Here is a 20,542-nt window from a genome sequence, read left to right on the forward strand (position 1 = left end):
GGCTTGAGGACTTAATAGCCCACACATGCAGTAAAAAAAAGCAAACATACAAAACACAGGTATTTATTTGGTTATGTCTTCATTAGTGCATGCTGCAGGAACCCAGACAGTTATAGTATAAACTCCCAAACCTCTCAGTTCAGTCACAGTTCGGTGTTAGAACCCCTATATGAATGTTAAAAAGATGGGAAAAGGCAATTTTTATTTACTGCACATCAAAATAAGACCATACCTGAGGTGGCATCTTTAAGTTAGGCAATCAAATTTACTTCTAATTCTGTTCTATTTAACTCTGGCTTATTAGGACAAACTCAGGGAAGACTTTGTGCCGTGGTTGCTAGCCAAAAGGACATGGCTGAGGTTAGCTGACCTACTTTCCCAAAGGCCCAATTGAGTTTCCTTAGGCTTAACAATCCCTCAGTATCAGTCAATGTATATCCTGTCCCTGATCAAATAAGCACATCTAAAGGGTTCTGTTGTGATATCAGCTCTGACCTTTTTGAAAGAAGCTAAAAATTCCCCAAGTATTCACAACTTCCTTCTCTATCTCTGTTGGCTTGTAAACTCCCTGTCAAAACTCTCACTGAAACATTTCAGACCGTTTTATAATTACCTCTGAAAAAAGGTCCTAGGTCTTCTCTAAAGTTCTGATCAATCAGCTTAAAGATTTCCAATTCTTTGCAACAAGATCTTTAGGGAATCAACCCTTGCACTTGCACAGAACAAACCCTTGCACTTCTAGTACAAGTCAGCTGCTCCGCTGAGGCTAGGACCCAAGCAGGAACCTCAATAAGAAATGGGCAGCCTCTTATAACTGGAATGAAGAATATTGTGCCTGATGATTCAAACTGCAGCTCTCATGAACTATTCCCTTGCTCCCAGAAACTGAATTAACAATAAAATTAGTAAAGTCACCTAGTGGACTTCGATCTGCACCTGAAGAGTGGAAGGCTCATATCTATTCTATGAGCAACTGAATATCTGCAATCAGTTAGATATATCTCTTAAGTCCTTATTGGTTTTATGAGCAGTCACATAATTCAGCAACAATCTGAGGTATTCATATTATGATCCTAGCTCTCTATGAATCATTTTGTTCTCCTCAAAGTAAAACTGGCTCTAATAAATTTTATCCAATCTTAAAGTTTCCTTTTTCACTGCCCTGTGGACATTTTAAGTGGACATTTTATTTACCTACAGAATATTACTCCATATACACCAACCCAGAGCTACCTCCTCAACACTGCAAAGCAGTGAAGCTATGGGACAGATAACTGCTTCACTGTATATGCCATACTGTGCTGATACCACTACTTGCCAAGATGGTCTCCAATGTTTTATTTTCTAAAACTTAGCAATATTTTGGCAACATAAGGGGTTTTCAGAAATTATACCTAAAAACGATTTCATAGGACGTTACTTGTTTAGTGTATGAAACATAAAATTTAGCACAAAATACAGTAAGTAATACTTGATGTACAGATGTGCAATTCATTCGTGATGTATCAGTATGTCTGATGGCATTAACAAACACTGAAAATGTATTTAGCAATCATATAAAAATCACACCAGACATTAAAAAAACTAGACTTTCAGTGTGACCAAAATGTGCCTAAACCATCCCTAGAACCTTGTTGTAAGTTACAACACTTCCAAGAAAGATGGCCTTCTGGAGATTGTGTAACAGTAATCTAAATTACAAAGATATTGACAGACAATCCATTGCAAAACACGAGTAGTTCAGACTTTCAGATCTGAACTGAAATGCCTTGAACTGAACATGTATTAATAACTATGAAAAATAATGTTAGATGCATATTGTTCTGCTGATTTTATGGACTGGAAGTGCAGATGCTTTACTGCCCACTAGAGGGTAAATAATTTGTGTGGAGAAAGATCGTGACTAGTAGTTGAAATTATCTGAATACATGTGATAGCTTTCAAAGACCTGAAGACATTCAGATACAAGATTATCATATTATAAACTATCCATTCTTTACAGATTAAATTTCTAATCAATCAATTTAATTGGATACTATTCTAGTTTTTTAAGCCTCAAAATTTTATAAAATCATCTCATGTCGGCCAAAAAGTCAAAAAAACCTAAAAAAACCCAACTGATAGCTCTACCTTCTACGTGCCATTCAAATCACATACATTTCATGGCCTGATTCACTGCTATTTTGAAAAACTCTAACCATGTGATTTAGATGGACAGAACTTGTGTATTCTAAAATTGAACACTCAGTACCAGTTAGATAAATTAGTATCTGTATCTCTGATTTGAACAGAATGTAACCTTTGGAACTCAAAATCCTTAAGAACTAATTTCTGAAGGGCTCATCCTATCTAGAAATAAACTTGATAACTAACAAAAAAAGTATTAGTTGTTTAGAAGGATTACGCAGAAGTCAGTAAACTCATAAATAACCTTGAGTAAGGTTGCTGGTGTTTGTTTATTTATTATTGTGTCCCTAGAAGTCAATGTCTTTTATTTTTGTTATCTTTTTTCCATCTTCTCTGAGTCTATGAGAGTAAGATCCCTTATTATTTCAACCACAAAATTGCCCAAGTCACAGAAATTAAACTAGCAGAGGAGTTATTCTGAAAAAAATCAGGCTTTAGGTATGAAGTCCATTTAGCAGCCTGATTATGTGTATTAAATTCAATTAAACAAATCCAGAACAATACAAAGCTTTTATTTGAAGAGCAAATCTGTAACTGAATCAGATCCCTTCTTTGAAAGTATTTCTGGTACCTTTCTACTAGTTAGATTTCATAAATGCAGCTTGCAAATCTAAGGGATATTTTACGGTATAGAATGTGGCTGGACTATTTTAGTATGGGTTATGAAAACCATACAAACATGAAATGTTTGTGAAAGCATTACTGTTACTGAAAAAAATCCATCATTGAAAATTTTTGCTGCCATCAGTTGCGTTTTAAATATAGGTTTATGCACAAACTCTTTATCTTTGTATTAAAGGCATACATAATGCACGGCCAGATTTACATTTCTGTAAATGAAAGCTAACTCTTACAAGTGGTTTGAATATTTATTCTATTTATATCTATGAAAAGGTGGTCAAAACATGTAATGTCCAATAAAAACTGCAGGGAACTAAACCAGCTCCAGGTTACCTGTCTTCTGCCACAGCCTCTGGACAGCTTTCGAGGAACTCCCATCCATGCTAGATATTTATACAACCCAGCTGCTAATTACATGTATGCTGTAAATAGATCTGCTAGTCCATTAAATCTTCCCCTGCAAAATATCAAGAACATTTTACAGAAGGACATTCTGATTCTTGCCCTTATGGTCTCCACATCCCTTCTATCATAAAACATCCATCAAGATGTATTCACATCTTTCAACTCTGTATGAGTGCATCTCAGATACCAGTACGGATTTGCCTGCCAGAACATACAAGAAGATTTCTGCTTTTTCCCTCTTGCTTTTCTGCCAAAATCAAAGGATAAGAATCTCCAGGAATATGATAGAACTACTTTCATTTGAATTAGCTGAAATGTCTGCTTGGGGCAGAAGGAAGATGGAAAGAAAGAAAACACAACTTTTTAAGAATGAAATGCCAGTGCTGAAAAATTACTACAGTCCTCATTAAAACTGACACCAGAACAATTTTCCTTTGATATATAAAGTTTGTGTGTTATTAGAAGCATTTACATCATTTTATTCTGAATCACTGTGAGATCCTCCATAGCTTTCTTTAATCAGAGTTATTAAAGCAAAGCATGGAATACATTGATTTATAAGTACAAATAACAAGCTATACTTGCAAATGATATTTTTCTTTGGAAGCAGAGTACTGTCTAAAATATATGTATAATGACAAAATGATAATCGTGCCACTGAAATTGCGCAAAAAATTCTCGGAAAAATTGTCAGCACAGTGCTTATCTTTGTGGCTCTGTGTTAATGAGATACGCGCCAAATTCTTTTCACTTGTACAAGCAGATTTGAAACAACTGTTGTGGTTTCTCAAAATTACGATACAATTTTTTTATATTTCAGTTGACAATTCAGTCTTACTTTCTTTGGTTTTACATTTATCTCCTTTTATTCAGTTACTCGTGCACTTTTCATGTAGCTGTTACTTGCAAACATGCCATCTTACACCATTTTAGGGGTGCTTTCCTACATCAACACTTTACAGTGTATATGATACAGAGAATCTCAAGAAATCCAAAGGGACACTGCCTGTGCACCCCCATCAGAAAAAAGATGGCCAAATAGGTCCTGATCTAGTATTTGAGGACTATATGACTGATCTAGAAAGACTGACCTCACTCCACTGAATTTTGAATCTGGATCATTTTGAAACTTCAGTACTAACTTCCATCTCAACATCTCTCTAGTTTGGTTCCATCTTCCTTTTCCAGACTTTGTCAGAAGAACTAAAGGGGACTTTTAAGTCAGAACTTTGTGGACAGAACTCTCACTCATTAGATTGTTTTTTGATATGTCTGCTTTTGTGATATGTCTGTAATTTTGTGTCTCCATTTCAGAATGTCAAAATTTACTTCCCTGTTCCCCACTGTCTTCAACTATATTTTTCAGGACTCTATAAATAAGAAAAACGCTTCCAAGTAAAGTACTCAAGTCATATGTTATATTCAAAAGTCTTTCTTCACCTGTTGTTGGGTTATATCTAGATTCAGTAGGAAGGGTTACTTACAATGAGACACAAAGTATAGTGAATCCGCTGCTATATTTTTAAGTTAATATCCAAAAGTTAAGCTCTTCAGGAATCTAGCAGAAAAGCTCCCTCTCTAGGCACTTTCAAGCACAGTGATTCCAGTCTTTCACTTGACTTATCACAATATTCTTCAAGACAAACAAAATACTGACTTATCTAAGAGGGTAATATGGTCAGGAAAAAAATAAACAAAGGCTTTTACTATCAATTGCTTATGTTCCAGGCAAAAAATAGATAAAAGCAGCAAATTTAATTTTCTTTCTGCAAGATAATTTTTCTCCTGTCAGCTCAATAAAACCTATATAAATGGTCAACATTAATATGTAAGATCAGTCCATTATCATTTACACCAGAAAGATTCCTTGATATTATAGTAGATTTTGCTTTGTGACATGATTATTTTGCCCTTCACGAAAATTCCCCAAGATATACATATATGGCATCACAACATGATGAAAACTACATAGTTTGAGCTACCACATTTCAGATTAAATATAAAACCGAGAACAACTTCCTTTCCCAGTGAGGAGAAAAATAAAATCAACTCCCATCTCTGAACATGCTTCACAACGGACATAACGCATTTGCTGATATTTAACGAAAGTAAATCTTTAGCGACCAAAGAGGAGTGACTTTCAAAATGAGAATATAAATATTCTCTATGACAACAAGAATTCTGAACTATTCTCTATAAATATATAGATGTTAGTGAAGACTGGGAGGGGCATTTCTATTAGACTTGACTTAATAATAGCAAGTTATTAAATTAAGAATTCAGAGAATCTCTACAATCCAACGAATCTTCTCTTCTGGTTAAAGCAGTAGTAGGTAACAGGCCAGAATTGGTCAGAAAAGATTATATTACTTCCTTATGACTGAAACCAACAACCATCTTCCTCTAAGGCTTTTTAAGGCCATTATCTGCTGTTGCATAGCCTTCCTAGAGGGTAGATTTACATTTGATATAAGGAAGAAAATTTTTATGACGAGAATGGTGAGACACTGGAATAGGTTACCCAGAGAAGCTGTGGATGCCCCGTCAGACAGGACTCTGAGCAATCTGATTAAGTGAAAGATGTCCCTACCCATGGCAGAGGGTTTGGTCCCTTCCAACCCAAACCATTCTATAGCTCATTGGTTCTATGATGTATATAGCAGATGAAGGTAATAACACAAGCTACCATATCACTGATCCTAATACATATATGCATATAATATTGTATTGTATAAGTCAGAATTAAAACTTCTAATACAGATAAATTTAGGGTCATTAACATCAACAATAAAGTGAACATAAAATTCTATTATATTATCATTTAATAATGAGAATTATAGCTGAATAGTCATTTGTAGTCTTTTACCTAAGTTCCAATATGTGTTTTTCTAAGGTTGTCCCATTTCAACCAAGAATTTAATAAAACATTTATCATGATCAAAGATTTATTCAGGAATTATTTGATGTCTTCACAGGCTTACTTTAAAGCACTTGTTTAAAGGCTTAGTTGAATACAGATGACCTACCCTTCCAGATGAAACTATTCTATAATCCCCCTAGAAAAGCTGGTGCAGTATGGGCTGCATGAACAGACAGTGAAGTAAATTAAAAACTGGCTGAACAACCAGGTCCAGAAAGCTGCACAAAGTGTAGTTGGAGCAGTGTGCCCTTGGGGTTAGTACTGAGTCCAGTCCCATTCAATATCTTTGTTAAGGATCTGGATGATGTGCACCCTCAGCAAGTTTGCTGAAGGCACAAAACTGTGGGGACTGGCTGATATGCCAGAGGGTCATGCTGTCATCCAGAGAGGTCTCAACAGGATGGAGAAAGGGTCTGACAGCAACCTGTCAGGCAACGGGCACACACTGAAACATGGGAGGTTCCTTCTGAACATCAGGGAAAACTTTTCCATTGTGAGACTGGCCGAACACTGGCACAGGTTACCCAAAGGTTGTAGAGTATCTCCTTGTAGAGGAGAGAACCAGGGAGCTTGTGGAATATCTGGAGCCCTCTGGACATGGTTCTGGGCAACCTGCTCTAGTTAACCCTACTTTAGCAAGGCAAGATAACCTCCAGCAGTCCCTTACAACCTCAACCATTCTGTGATCCTGTAAATCAGAGTTTAAAAAAAAAGAGAAAAATTATAAGCAAAAGGATGCAAGGCTTAATTTATCTATGCACAGAAAACATAAAGTTTATGCAAAAACAAAAGAAAAAGGAAAAAAAAATCAGGTTTGGTTGTTGGCTTTTGTGGTTTAGGGTTTTTTTATGAAGTGAGAGAGGAGATGAGGAGCAAAAGGAGCCATACCAGAAGACTCCTACATACAAGTGGTGAATTTGCTAATCATGTAGAAAAGACAAAAACATACAGTGTTAGGAAAACAAACAAGACTGCATAGTCAGATCCCAGAGTGGCAACAAAACCATTTATATTCTAATAAATACTTAGGAAGATGTTAAATGGAAGATAACAAGGCTAGACAGTTTCAAGGAGCAGGCCAAAGCTGTATCTGAGAAGGTCTCTGACTATTATTATAACTGATTTTCGACAGCCCTTGGAACACCAAGGAAATTCCATAGGACTGAAAGAAACTGTGGTGTGCAAATACTGAAGAGAATGACCTGCCCTATTACAAGCCACTTCCACTAACATTGCTGCTAGACTAATATTGATGCTAGACAAAATAACAGAACCTTATTAATAAAAATTTAAGTAAGGTAAATGCAATTACTGCAAATCAACATAGGTTTATAAAAAGTAGATCTTGTCAACTATCCTGATCTTCTGAAGGTGGGGGTTTTTCCTGAGAATACAAATTTGGATCACAAGAAATTTGCATATATATGTGTTTATGTCTTTTTCTGCATACATTGTAATAGTACGCATTTTGAATTCTGAAGACAGTTGACTGACAGTGTAAACTATTTTAACAATTATTCAGAATTAGTATAAATGTGACACTAAATGCCTTAAAATGTAACCTTTATAAAAGAAACGAGTGGTTTCTAGTGAGAGCTAATAGAAGTCTGATTTTGAGCCCTTCATTACTTATCATCATTATTATATGAACTGCAGAAAAATATATAGTCTATGAAACTGAAGATGTCACAAGCCTGGGACATCTAGATCAGGTGGTAAAAGGAAACATTAGGTATTTCAATGTGCCCACATGTCAAGTCCTGAACTTAGGGTAAGGAACACAGCTCCAGACTGAGACATTCAATGCCAGGAGAAAATGCATCAAAACCTTGACCAGTACATTACTCAAAAAAGGAGGACAAAATAAACTGTACCCCTCTGATAAATGAGACAGGGCATCTGATGACAACTGACGTGAACAAGTCTGATGTACTTCAGCAACATTTTTTCAAGTTTTCACTGCCAGTTGCATTTCCCCCATCTCTGAAGCCCCTGAATATCAAGGCAGGGACCGGGAGAATGAAGGAGCAGATCAGATTCAAGACTATCTGAGGAATCTGGAGAAAGCCCATGGAAACTGACAAGATGCATCCTATGGTCCTGAGGGAACTGGCAGATATAGTTGCTAAGCTGCACTCTAACACTTCCGAAAAGCCATGACAGTCAAGCAAAATTCCCAGTGTCTGGAAGAGGAGAAATATTACTCCCATTATTAAAATATGTAAAAATTAATATCCTGAAAACTACCAACCAGTCAGCCTCACCTCTATCTCTAGGAAGTCCATGAAACAGTTTCTCCTAGAAGCTATGTCAAAGAATATAAATGACAGGGAGGCTTATTAGAGAAAGCAATTATGGCTTCATGAAGGGCAAAAGGACTAATCTGCTGGCCTTCTACAAAGGACTGACTGCACTGGTAGATAAGGGAAGAGCTATTGCTGTAACCTACCTGGACTTCTACTAGGCCATTGACACCCTTGTCTCTAAATTGGAGAAATGGGTTTGATGCAGTAACTGTTAGATGGAAGAGGATTGGCTGGATAGCCGTGCCCAATCAATCAATGGCTCAAAGTCCAAATGAAGATCAGTAATAAGTGGTGTCTCTCAGGGTATTGGGACAAGTACTGTTAAATATCTTCATTAATGACACAGACAGTGGGGTTGAGTGAACCCTTAGCAAGTTTGTGGATGACACCAAGCTGAGTGGTGCAGTTGATGGCCTGAGGGAAGGGACATCACCCAGAGAGAGTGGAGAGGCTTGAGGAGTTGCCCCTTGTGAACCTCATGAAGTTCAACAAAGCCAAGTGTAAGGTTCTGCACCTGGGTTGGGGCAATCTCTGGTAGCAATACAGACTGGGTGATGAATGAATTGAATGCAGAAGAGGGCTGGGGGATGTGGGCACATGAAAAACTATATGTGAGCTGGCAATTTGCACCCTTAGCCCAGAAAGCCAGTAGTATCCTGGGCTCCAAAAAAAAGAAGCATGGCCAGCAGGTCAAAGGAGATGATTCTACCCCTCTACTCTCCTCTCCTGAGACCCTACATGGAGTACTTGTCCAGCTCTAGGGAACCCAGCAGATGAAAGACATTGACTTGTGGGAGTAGGTTGAGATGAGGATCATGGTAATTGTCAGAAGGCTTCTCCCTTTCATAAGGAAAGTCTGAGAGAGTTGGGGTTGTTTATCCTAGAAAGGAGAAGGCTCCAGGCAGACCTTATAGCAGCTTTTCCATACTTAAAGGGGGCCTACAAGAAAGATAGAAGAATAACTTTTTACTAGGCCATGCACTGATAGTATGGAAGGAACATTTTAAACTAAAGAAAGTAGATTTAGATCACAAAAAAGGAAGGAATTCTGGAACAGACTGCCCAGAGAAACTGTGGATGTCCCATCTCTGGAAGTGTTCAGGGCCAAGTAGGATAGAGCATTGAGGACCCTGTTCTAGTGGAAGGTGTCCCTGCCTACAGAGGTGGGGTTGGACTAGATGATCTTTAAAGGTCCCTTCTAACCCAAAACATTCTGTAGTTTATTGACTCAATGCTGTGTAAAGCAGATAAAAGTAGTGACACAATCTGCTATATCACCATAGCTGGGTTCAGTGATCCTTTTCAGTCTCATAAGTTATGAAGATGTAGATTTGGGACCATAATTCAATCACAGCATTCCTTTGACACAATTTTTTCCCATATGTATAAAATATATACCCTGCACTGACCTAAAGTCTAAAACTGCATTTTATGAATAACCACAAACAGAGTTAATAAAAGTATTCCTTATAATGATATTCTAATAATTGTTTTTGGAAAAATATGAATCCTAACTTAATTCATAATATCTGGTTATCTGATTTAACAGGCCAGGATTATGGCACAGCAATTAAGCAGTGAAGGAATTTCAATTGAGTTATTACCTGTGTACCTAGCTTTCACAAATGGATGAATTAATCAGGAATCAATGAAGACAATCTCCCTTACTTTCAGGCTCAGCAAATTACTCAATAGGGTGATGAATCGATGAAAATCCAAGAGAACTAGTGGATTCAGTTTATTGCTGGAGGGAAAGGTGGAGAGAGGGCAGAGAATAGAGAGTAAGATGATTAATAAAAAGATAAAGTAGGTATGTGAAAATGGCAAATAAATTAAGAGCAGAAGCAAATGGGTGTGTGGTCTGGTGGTATATGTTTTTTGGAAGAAGGTTGGAACTGTAATGGATACCTTCTCTTATCTATAGGGAATTCTGCTATCATTTCTAACAGTTTGGCTGTACCAGGTAAGAAGCAGGTACGACATTCATCATACAACTGACAGTATGCCCAGTAGCATAATTTTTTTGGATCTAAACCAAAGGAAAAAACATTAGAGAGTAAAGTTTGCTGAAGCTTGGGAGCATGTATTCAGAGAGCCTGCCCTGTACAGACTATGCTTCCGACTCCATTTCTCACAGAAGCTCACTCCTTTCCTAATGCAATGTGGACAGGGCAAGCTGCTCCCTCTGACTCCATTCCCCAGCAGAAAGAAAACAGGTTACTGTTATTGTATGAGAGACAACCTCTCTTCAGCACATTCCCTCCACCTTTTTTTTCCTGTAGTCCAGAACAATGGAGGAATGGCATTAGTTTTAATTTTTAATTGTGTTTTTAAATTATTTTCCCTGTTTTCATTTTTCCTCATCTTTTTTGAGATATTTTAATTTTTATCTCCATTCAGGGAAAAGAATATGAACAAACCCTTCTTGTGTTTCAGTGACAACCTGGGCAGAGTCTAGAGATCTTAGGAAGGCATCTGTGTTTGAAACCTGGTTCAACAGGGTGCAAATTTAAGTTTTTTGTTTTCCTGTTTGTTGGTTTGGATTTAAATATGACAAGCTTTTCCCCAACCATAGTATTGCTACTATTCACATAAATGTAACTGCGAGTAAAAGCACATCCCAATTTAACTGCATTTCAAACAGTGTTTCAAGAGCTTTACACTTAGAGCCAGTAGGCAAAAGATTCCCTTGTTGAAGAGATCCCATATTGAGATTCCCTTGCCTGCTGTGTTGTATCCCATTGCATTAGGCTCATATACTTTTAAGCTTCCATTCATTATGGAAGTAATTCTCCCTTTTCTTCTTTGGCAAACCTTCCATCACAAACTTTCTGCTACCCCTTATGGAAATGGACCCATCATCTGCTGATCTTCTGTATTACTACCCTCTAAATTCCAGGCTTTCATTGGGTTCATAATAAATACCAGTTTAAGTATACAAGATGATTGAGCAATCAATAAGAGACCTATTTATCAACATCTAGGTGACTAAAAAACCCCAGACAGTGGCACCTCTCTAGATTTGATGCGAAAAAAATTCTTATAGACAGATAATTCCTACATAGTAAAACCAGAAAATAGAAATGTAGCATGTGTATTGCTGATTTCCCAGAGCTAAGAGTAGAAAATATTAAGTGATATAGCAGTTTTACAAAATAAAACAGAATGTTTATGTCATATTTAGATAGTCATTAAATTACTACAAGAAAATGTTACTTTCCCTTTAAGCTGAGACAAAATATTCAGAGACAAATACTAAATGTTCATTCTAAAATATCACATTTGTTTGTGGGATGGAAAATCCTTTGTCTAAAACTGTTCAAATTCTCCCTAGCTACTAGAAATTATTCTTAGCTGCTTATTTTATTTACACATTTAAAGTTGTAACCAAACTTGAGCTTTTACCAATACAAATGCAAAACCTGGCAACAGAATTTCTAGATATGCTGAAGTTGATTTTAGCCACTGACTTATGTAAAACACATTTTCTGGAGTGCATACACAGCTGAAAATAAAATATTTGATAAATATTTTAAAGGGTGATAAATACTAACATCAAATTATGAACCATAAGTGTAAATAAGTCTTTCAGTCCCCCAGTGGGCTTAGCAAGACCACCTGCTTAAGTTAAATGTCTGAAAGAACCATCTCTCCACCATGAGACTGTAAAGCCAAAAAATCTCTAGACTTTTTTAGGTAGAGGAAAGAGGCAAATGTGAATGTCAATACCCTTTTCTGCTCTGAATTATCAGCTGTTCAGGCTTAAAGACAAAATCAGAAAAGGCTGGCTACTACAACAGTGAATGAACATGGAGACAATTTCTTAGGCAGGAAAAGTCTCAGCTTTGTAAAGTTGCTTTTAAAATTGCAGGAGCTATTAAAACCAAGAGCCCAAGTTCTTCATAAATGCTAAACATCAGACTTGAAAATATTTTTATTGTATCTATGATGTTTTCAAAGCTGGAACTGCAAACATCTCAAAAGAATTGATTACTGATTACTCCAATTTCTCATAGCGCCAAATTTAGAGATTTAACATGTTCTGCAATTGGCTGGTGGTCTCAGATTATCTACCTATGCAATGCCAATGAAGCAGCTGAATAAATGAAGTGCAATACAGATAAAATCAATGTTAGTTCAAAGACTGAAGTCTGAAGAACCTTTTAATCATTTCTAGTATCTCATACCAATGGACTGAATCATGAACTTCTCACTGACAAAAAACCACACTGCTCCTAATATCCATGGCACAACTTCTATTTCCTTCAGTGGGAGAAGACTCACGCTACTGGACTGCCCTCTTTGTCCCACAGGTCTTTCTGATCTTTTAAAGAAAGATTCCATCTTGATGTGGATTTTGGAAATAATGCTATAATTTTAAATTTCTTCTTTAATATTTTTAAGACTAAAAAAATTATGAAGTCACTCATTATTTTATTTGATGAAGAAGACTGATGTTGCTTCTCTAACGTTTTCTAACTGAAGTGATTGAAACAATTTGCAAGTCCATATACTTTTGTAAGACCAAGCATGACGGGTACTTAGAAAAAAGACATTGGCAGGGGCAAACCTCAAGATTTAACTAGTTATCTTATGTTTGACCTATGAGCCAAATCACTCAAAGCTAGATCTTCTGCATATGTAGAAAAAGAAAACCCCCATAGTTTGTGCACAGTTTGTTATTGTCCCAAACATTAAAAGTATTACAGTCTTAAAAAAGTCTAAAATATTGCAATAAATACTAAACATTGAACATGAGATCTAATACTTTGTAAGATTTAGAGATCCAAGCTGACATTCCCAAGGAACATCTACGGGAAAATCTACTGTCTGTCATAGGTACACAGTAATGTCAGTTATTCAAGAAGATGTACAGTTTAATGTCTGACTAATACATTATATGTAAAGAATTTCCTATCACAGCTGCACCAACTGAAATAGGCTTTCAAATGTGTTAAAAGTGCCTGAGTAAAAAAAAGAGAGAAAATAAAAAAATATTCCTTATCTCCTTGCAAGAGAAACAGCCAATGTTCAGAAACAAGTTTTCAATTCATAGCCTTTAACTTCACTTTCAAACTTTCTTCCAGACTGAACCACTTACTGAAGCACTCTTTGTGTTTTATACCATATTATTGCAAGAGAGTTAAAAAAGAATGCATATTTTTGCTTTTACATATCTTAATGACTTACTATACCTGCCCCCCATTTGATTTCTGCATCAATTCTTGTAAAATGGGTTCAAACTTCAATTTGAGCATTTGTATGGGACCTACTGCAAAAGTATGAAAAGTATCAGAACTAGAAGTCTTGATAGTTCTGTACTGATCAAGTTTGCATTGCACAAAAACGAACACAACTTAAAAAAAAAAAAAAAACAAACCAACCAAAAAACAACAACAAACAAAACCAACCAAACAAAAACAACCCCCAAAACCTAGTTGTGAAAAATAATTACTTTTTAAGTTAATTGCTTTCACACAGAAGCAGATGATCCTATAATGAACACTTTTAACATTCTTACTAAGTAACAAGCTTGCTGCTTTGTGTGTTTTGGTTTTTTTGTAAGAATACAAATCAAAGTTAGTCTGCCTATATTCATATTCTTATCATTCCATCTTAGTCATGTAAAAGACTATAAAGAACTACATCTGTATTTTCCATGTTACTTTTTATCTTGTGATGACCTCTCCTGGTTGAGCTGTTCATTAGCCTTGACTCCAAAAGTTGTGTGTTTTCATCCCTCTGTGCTTATTACCAAAAATTTGCAGGAATATGAAGAATTTATTGCCAAGGTATGAAAACATGACCACAAATAGAATTTACAGTAAGATCTGAGCATTAGTGTGTGTGATACTGTATCACAGTGTATGTTGGGCTTTCAACACCCACTTCATCTTGAGATAAAACTGAATGAGATTAAAAGCTTTCAACACGATCACTTCTGAATCAGTATTACTGAGACACCATTCTAATGACAGAGATAGATTTACCTGCTTTGCAAAGTAAACAAACAGTTGAGATGCAGTATATTCACATAAATGACATCCAATTCTATTCTTTCTGAAAATTGTATTTTTTCTATGCCAGCACAAACAGACTATAAGAAAATACCGAATAGCAAGCTCATATAAAGGGATTTGTAATTCACTGTACAACATAACTCTTGCATATTTCCTAAAAAATACTGTAAAGAATAATCTCGCTGTTCTTAATTACTTCAAAGTCCAAACAGAAAATAACAATGGAGGATAAAATGAAATTCTGGTTGGAAATAAGTTTTACATCAAAGTCGCATTTCACACAGGTTTTAATTCTGTTAGAAGTATTCCCAATATGATGTTTGAAATCAACTGATAGGGAATTAAAAAAAAAAAAGAAAGAGAAAGAGAGATAAAAAGCTAAGTGCAGTATCTTGGCAACAGAAAACAAAACTCTCCAATGCCGTTCACAATCAGTTGCATTCAAAGTTACCAACAACCCCAGAAAATATAGCACATTGACAAAATACAACACAGTGATGAGTTTGTATAGCAAAGCATGCAACAGAATAACCAGTGAAGTGGTGCACCAAACTACTGTGACACAGCCCTTGAGTTCCCACTGTAGTACCCCCTCCCAAGCACCAGTAAGCCTTTACAAGAATTTTCAGCATGTACTGCAATGTGAACAACCCTTTTGTAATTTTAAGACTGACGTGTACTTCTAGTTATATTTCTGTTTCCAGTAAACAAATCTAGCTCCATTTCACTCTCAGAAGTGAGTCAGAAATGAAATGCTACTTAGTACATAAGAAGCATAGTGTATAAGCTCTTGGGAGGTGAATTAATATACAAAAATCTTTGAATATCTAACTGTCAAGATGGGAATGTATATGAGTAAATTGTAATTAAGTTTGTATATATCCTTTATTCCTGGAATTTCCGATTACGGTGATGTTAATACAACCATTAACTTCTCAACTAACTTCTTTCAAAAGTTAAATATTTATTTGTTGGGTAATCAGATAGCCCACTGTACGTCATTTTCAACTTAAACTACAGCATTACTTACTGAATGACAAAAACAAACAAAAAAGCTCAGAAACCCTATTAATAGCAGGGAACTTGGTTTTCCAAGAACAAATTTCTGGCAATCTAAATCATAAATCTTTGCCGCCAGACATTCCTGTTATGCAGAGCCTGAGATGTGACCATGAAGAAATAATATTCTTAAGAAAAATTAGATAGCTGATCAAAACTAAGCAGTAAACCTCAGGATCAATATTTCTCCTAACCCAAAGGTAAGAAAATAACTGAACATCCTATAGCCTCTGAGACCTAGATGCAATGTAGACATTCCTCTGCATTTTCTGTTGACACACAAACAAATATAGTGTAAGCAAATCCTGGGACAATAACATTGTTTTATTTTTCAATAGATATCAGATGATAACAGAAACCCACTGAAAAAGTATAGCAGTGCTCCAGTTCCCTAATCATTGCATTGTTCAGTCCTGCCCCCAAGGAAACAAACAAACAAATAAATAAATAAAGTGATCTACACAGATCTCTATGCAGTATATACATTACATTCTATGACAATTCCCTGCTTGGTCAGTAGAATCAACGTCCATTCATATATACACAATCCCAACACATCTATCTGTAACATCTCAGGACATTTCTTTCCTCTATGTGAACAGCCGAGTAAGCCAGCAGAAGCGTCTATTTCTGACTTTTCTATAAAAATGCACTGGTTCATTTCAGTACGCATTTCAAAAACACTTTGCAAATGGCAAATGTTTTACATGGTCTGAAGAGAAACAACTGAACACTTAACACTGACATCTACCTGCAAATGTTTTGCTTGGAACTACAGCTCAGTGCACTGTTAAAGATTTGATCTAATCTAACATCCATTGAAATGAATGAATATGCTGTCATTTTTACATTGATAGAAGAACTGGATCCTGTATAGGGTTTTGCAATTCTCTGGTCTGAAAGTTCAGCATTTCAGCAGATGCTTGACCATTTCTCTACTATTACTGCCTCCCTAGGAGGCAGCTGGTCTTCTCTAAAATACATTTGCTCATTTTATTATGGGCAGCCAAACTTCACTCTCAAGAAATGCTGTCCTGTCTCAGTTCCCTCTCATCAACTCACAAACATTCTTTCCTCTTCAAACGAGACAGAATTTTCTCTTGCTGCTCCTCGATAAAACACTAGTTATGGAAACTGCTCACATCTTCTCTTTTACCTCATAAAACCGTGGAAGTGAAGTACTTCCAAATGCAAATTGCATACCTTCTGAGAAAGGTGGGAAAAAACAAACCAAACCATAAGCCAAACAAAAACTGCCCCCAAACTTTGAACAGCTTCTGATTCTTTTCCCCTCTGACTCCATTGCAGAACCAAGACTATATCATAGAGCAAGTCTTCCAACTTTCCACACCAGCTACCAGTGAAATCATCTACACCAAGGAAGATCTGATGGGGAGCACTGCAAACAGCATCAAACCTCAGTGCACACAAAAAAGAATACAAAGAAAAGTCAAACACAATATTCATCAGCAAAGAAAAAAATCAACCTCAGAGTTGTGGGAATTTCCCTCCAGTTTATTGCAGAAGTGAAATTGTGCATGTTTCTTAGCAAAGGTTACTTACGAGATGCAGGCAGAGCAGTCCTGGCTCTGCAGCTAATGCTGCTGAAAATCCAGAGGAAGAGAGCTGCCCTGCAGCCAGCTCGGGTAACCACAACCATCCTTCACTTCCTGGCTCCCTGTACTCCAAATGCCAGCCGCAGAAGACCTGCTTTTCTCCACTTTGGCCCTTTCTCTCTCTCTCTCCTTCTCCTTCTCAGAGGAGGTGTCGAGGAGGTGTCGAGGAGGTAAAGGGGGCAGGGCTTTACCTTGGGGTAGAAGACAAACCCCCTCTTCACCTGCTATCTTTGGGTTTGCAGCAGCAGGATCAGTCTCGGTACTTTTCTTTCCCTTATTTCTCTGTGTGTCTGTCCCTTCTTCTCAGAGGAAGGGGGGGGGGGAAGAAGAAGAAGAAAAAAGCCACGAAGTATGAAATAAGAAGGATTGTAGAAGAGAAAAATTAAAAAAAAAAAATCAAAAGCAATCCCCCAAAAGACGTGTGGGGTGGGAGGGGAAAGGGAGATGGAGATGAAAGGAAGGAAGAAAGGCAAAAATAGCAGTTGGTGCCGCTAATGCTGCTGTTGATGCTACCACTGCAGCTGAGCCCTTCTTCCTGTACAGAGCAGCGCTGCTGAGAGAAGCTTGCAATAACCTCCCAGCTCAGATATATATACACAGTGTACACGCACACACAGCCAGGGAGCCAAACACACACTCACACAGAAGCAGGCAGAGGGAGGGAGGGAGAGAGAGACACTCCCGCAGCACAGAAGCAAGCTCAGAGCCTCTCTCCTCATGTATTCATCATCTTCCAGCAGGAGGAAACGCTGGCACCAGCAGCAGCAACCTCCCTCCTCCTCCTCCAAAAAAAAAAAAAAAAAAAAAGGGCAGAAGAAGGGAAAATCCTCTCCCCAGCGCTCCCCTCCCCTTCCCCCCGCTTCCTCCAGCTCCTCCCTCTTCCTCTGCGTCCCTTGGGCCTCCAGGACCACAATCGTCCTCCCTTGCCTGCTTCAGAGGCAGAGCCGGGGGACGGCGGCGGGGATCGGGGACGGGGCTGGGGCGGAGCGGGGCCGGGGCCGGGGATGGGGATCGGGGCCGGAGCGGAGCCGGGGGCAGTGGCGCCGGTGCCGGTGTCACAGGGTGCGGAGGCGCGGCGCCTCTGCGCGCCGCCGCGGCCGCTCCTGCATCCCTCCGCACCGCTCCCCCGCACACCGCCGTGGTAGCGGCTCCCTGAGCTCCAGCCTGCCGGGATCCGAGCCAGGCAGCCAGCAGGCAAGTCCTCCGAGCGGTCCTAGTTCTGGGTGGGGGAGTGAGCACCATCCCGCCCGCAGAGAGCTGGGGCTGCAGGAGCCGCTAATGCAGATGCTGCCATTCGGTAGTTAATTCTCACTCCGAGAGCAAGCCAGGAAGCAAGCTGCATTAAAGTATCACTACGGTTTTCACCTACAAGAGATGACTGAGACAACCTGTCCATATCCCAGCCTTATGGTTTAGGGATTTCAAGAGTCTGACTGGTCTTTTTCATCCCTCTCCATCCCTCCTGCCATTGCCCTTAAACAGCTGAACCAAAAGTTATTGCTCACCAGATACGGTAGAATAATGAGGGTAGGGAGTTATTCATGGATTATTTATTCTACAATCAATGAGGCGAAGAAAAATGAAAACAATTATTTCTCAGGTGTTATATAGAGAAGGCTGAAAAATGGAGAGGTATAATTTCTTTAGAGGAGCCCCAAAGCAGGGATAAATTATTTTCAGTGACTAATACACATGCTGTTAACAAGTACCTGCTGTTATTTAGTGACTGTGATGAAGTGGTTAAGACTGTGTGTAAGATGAGATTTTCAGAAAGGCCTTGGGATATTAAGATCCTCAATCCTATTGCCTTTCAGGGGGAGTACAGTGCCTATCTTTTAGGTCACTTTGAAAGCTCATCCATACGTAATATGTGATATCCCAGGAGAGCTGTGGCCTAGAGGTTTGAGCACAGCACAGGATAAAGCTTAAATGCCAGTCCTGGGAAAAGTGTTCCTGTAATCTTGTCCAACTGCCATAATTTTTCCTCCTTGAGCCTTTCCCTCCCTTGTTTTGTCCATATCGAGTATTAATACATTCATATTTTAAATGCTTTCATAGAAGTATTGCCAATATGTCTGTAGCAAATATGAAATCAAAAAGTGCACTATTGATGCGGTTTTATTATACTTGTCTCTGTTGTTGAAAGAATGAATATTCCCACAGTGACTCTGTTACCTCTTCTCTGCATCATCCTGAGGCCTCTGCCATGCCCTCCCCATTCCTTATAACACACAGATACTGGACTTACAGTCCAGTAATCATATGTGAGTGTCCATGTGTGAGTTTTCTGGGAATTAAGTAAGAACCAAATAATAATTAGTGTCATTAAACTGGTTCAAAATTACCTCTTACCATAACTTCTTTCTTGTTTACATCTTCTATTCTCCTCCTGCTCTATATCCCACAATTTTTCAAGTTTATAAACCTACATTTTCTGTCCTTTAGCTGTAGTTGAAGTGATAGAGCTGATATAGTATCACAAACTGACTACGTATATTCATGGAAAAAAGAAAACCTTCCGAGTATGACATGCAAAAAATCCTACCACTTTTCATTCTGAGCTCTTGAAACCCTTTCAGTATTCATTGGTCTTTATTATTCACCTGAATAACTAATAAGCAGCTTCTCTGAATTAGTGTTTAAAGGCTCAGCAGACCATTTTTTTACATAAAATTTCTGCTTCTTAAAGCCCTTCCAACAAGCACAACAACAACAACAACAACAAAACTTGGCCATCACCATTTATACTTTTATACATAGATACTTGCACATCGCTCAGGTCATGAAGCCCTCCACAGGACAAAAATTTGAGTTGTTCAGACTTCACACTTTAGCATATGCTGATTGGGGTTTTCAAAAACGTACTCAAATTGATCATAAGTAGGTACACATTTAAAAAACGGCTACAAAGGATAAGACAGGTAATTCAAAACAGGAAGATTCAGCAGGTTGATTGATGAATATCTCAATAATGGTGATAGTAGAAAGTTTCCTTGTGGTTTGAGGCGGAAGAAATGGCACAGATTATTGCATTTTTCCCCACCTCGGAATAGGATCAGGCCTTAAAAACTGCATAAAATATTTAAACTATGTAGCAACAGAAATGAGTTGTGCAAGGGTAATGCAATTATTTTTAATATAACCACAACTGAGGCCTGCAAAATCATTAACTTTGACTGATTCTGTCACACAAAAATCATTACAAAGATCTTCAGGCATTCTTTGGTCCTATAAAACAAGCTAACCATCTTATATAGTCTTCTTTAGGTTTTTTTCTTTTTCCTGGAGGGTGTTGTGAAATATTACTTTACATGATTCAACAAATCCAAGTTGAATATATTAACCTTTACAATGAAAACATGGTCAAATTGTCTTAGGCCACACTATGAAGTTATTAGATACTTCTAC

At 37.8% G+C, this 20,542-nt stretch overlaps 1 protein-coding gene across 1 annotated transcript in view; it reads right to left on the bottom strand.

Annotated features, from left to right (window-relative positions):
- CNTNAP2 (contactin associated protein like 2) overlaps window positions 1-17,935 on the bottom strand; it is a 1,044,217-nt gene extending 1,026,282 nt beyond the window's left edge. The window contains exon 1 of the mRNA XM_027675789.1: window positions 17,082-17,935. Coding sequence (XP_027531590.1) covers window positions 17,082-17,178 — 97 coding nt within the window. The 5' untranslated portion in view covers window positions 17,179-17,935. The remainder of the gene's footprint in view (window positions 1-17,081) is intronic.
- Window positions 17,936-20,542: the final 2,607 nt, after the last annotated feature.

This window comes from Neopelma chrysocephalum, unplaced genomic scaffold (genome assembly GCF_003984885.1).
Source record: "Neopelma chrysocephalum unplaced genomic scaffold, ASM398488v2 Primary Assembly neopelma1_26, whole genome shotgun sequence".
Lineage (NCBI taxonomy): Eukaryota > Metazoa > Chordata > Aves > Passeriformes > Pipridae > Neopelma > Neopelma chrysocephalum.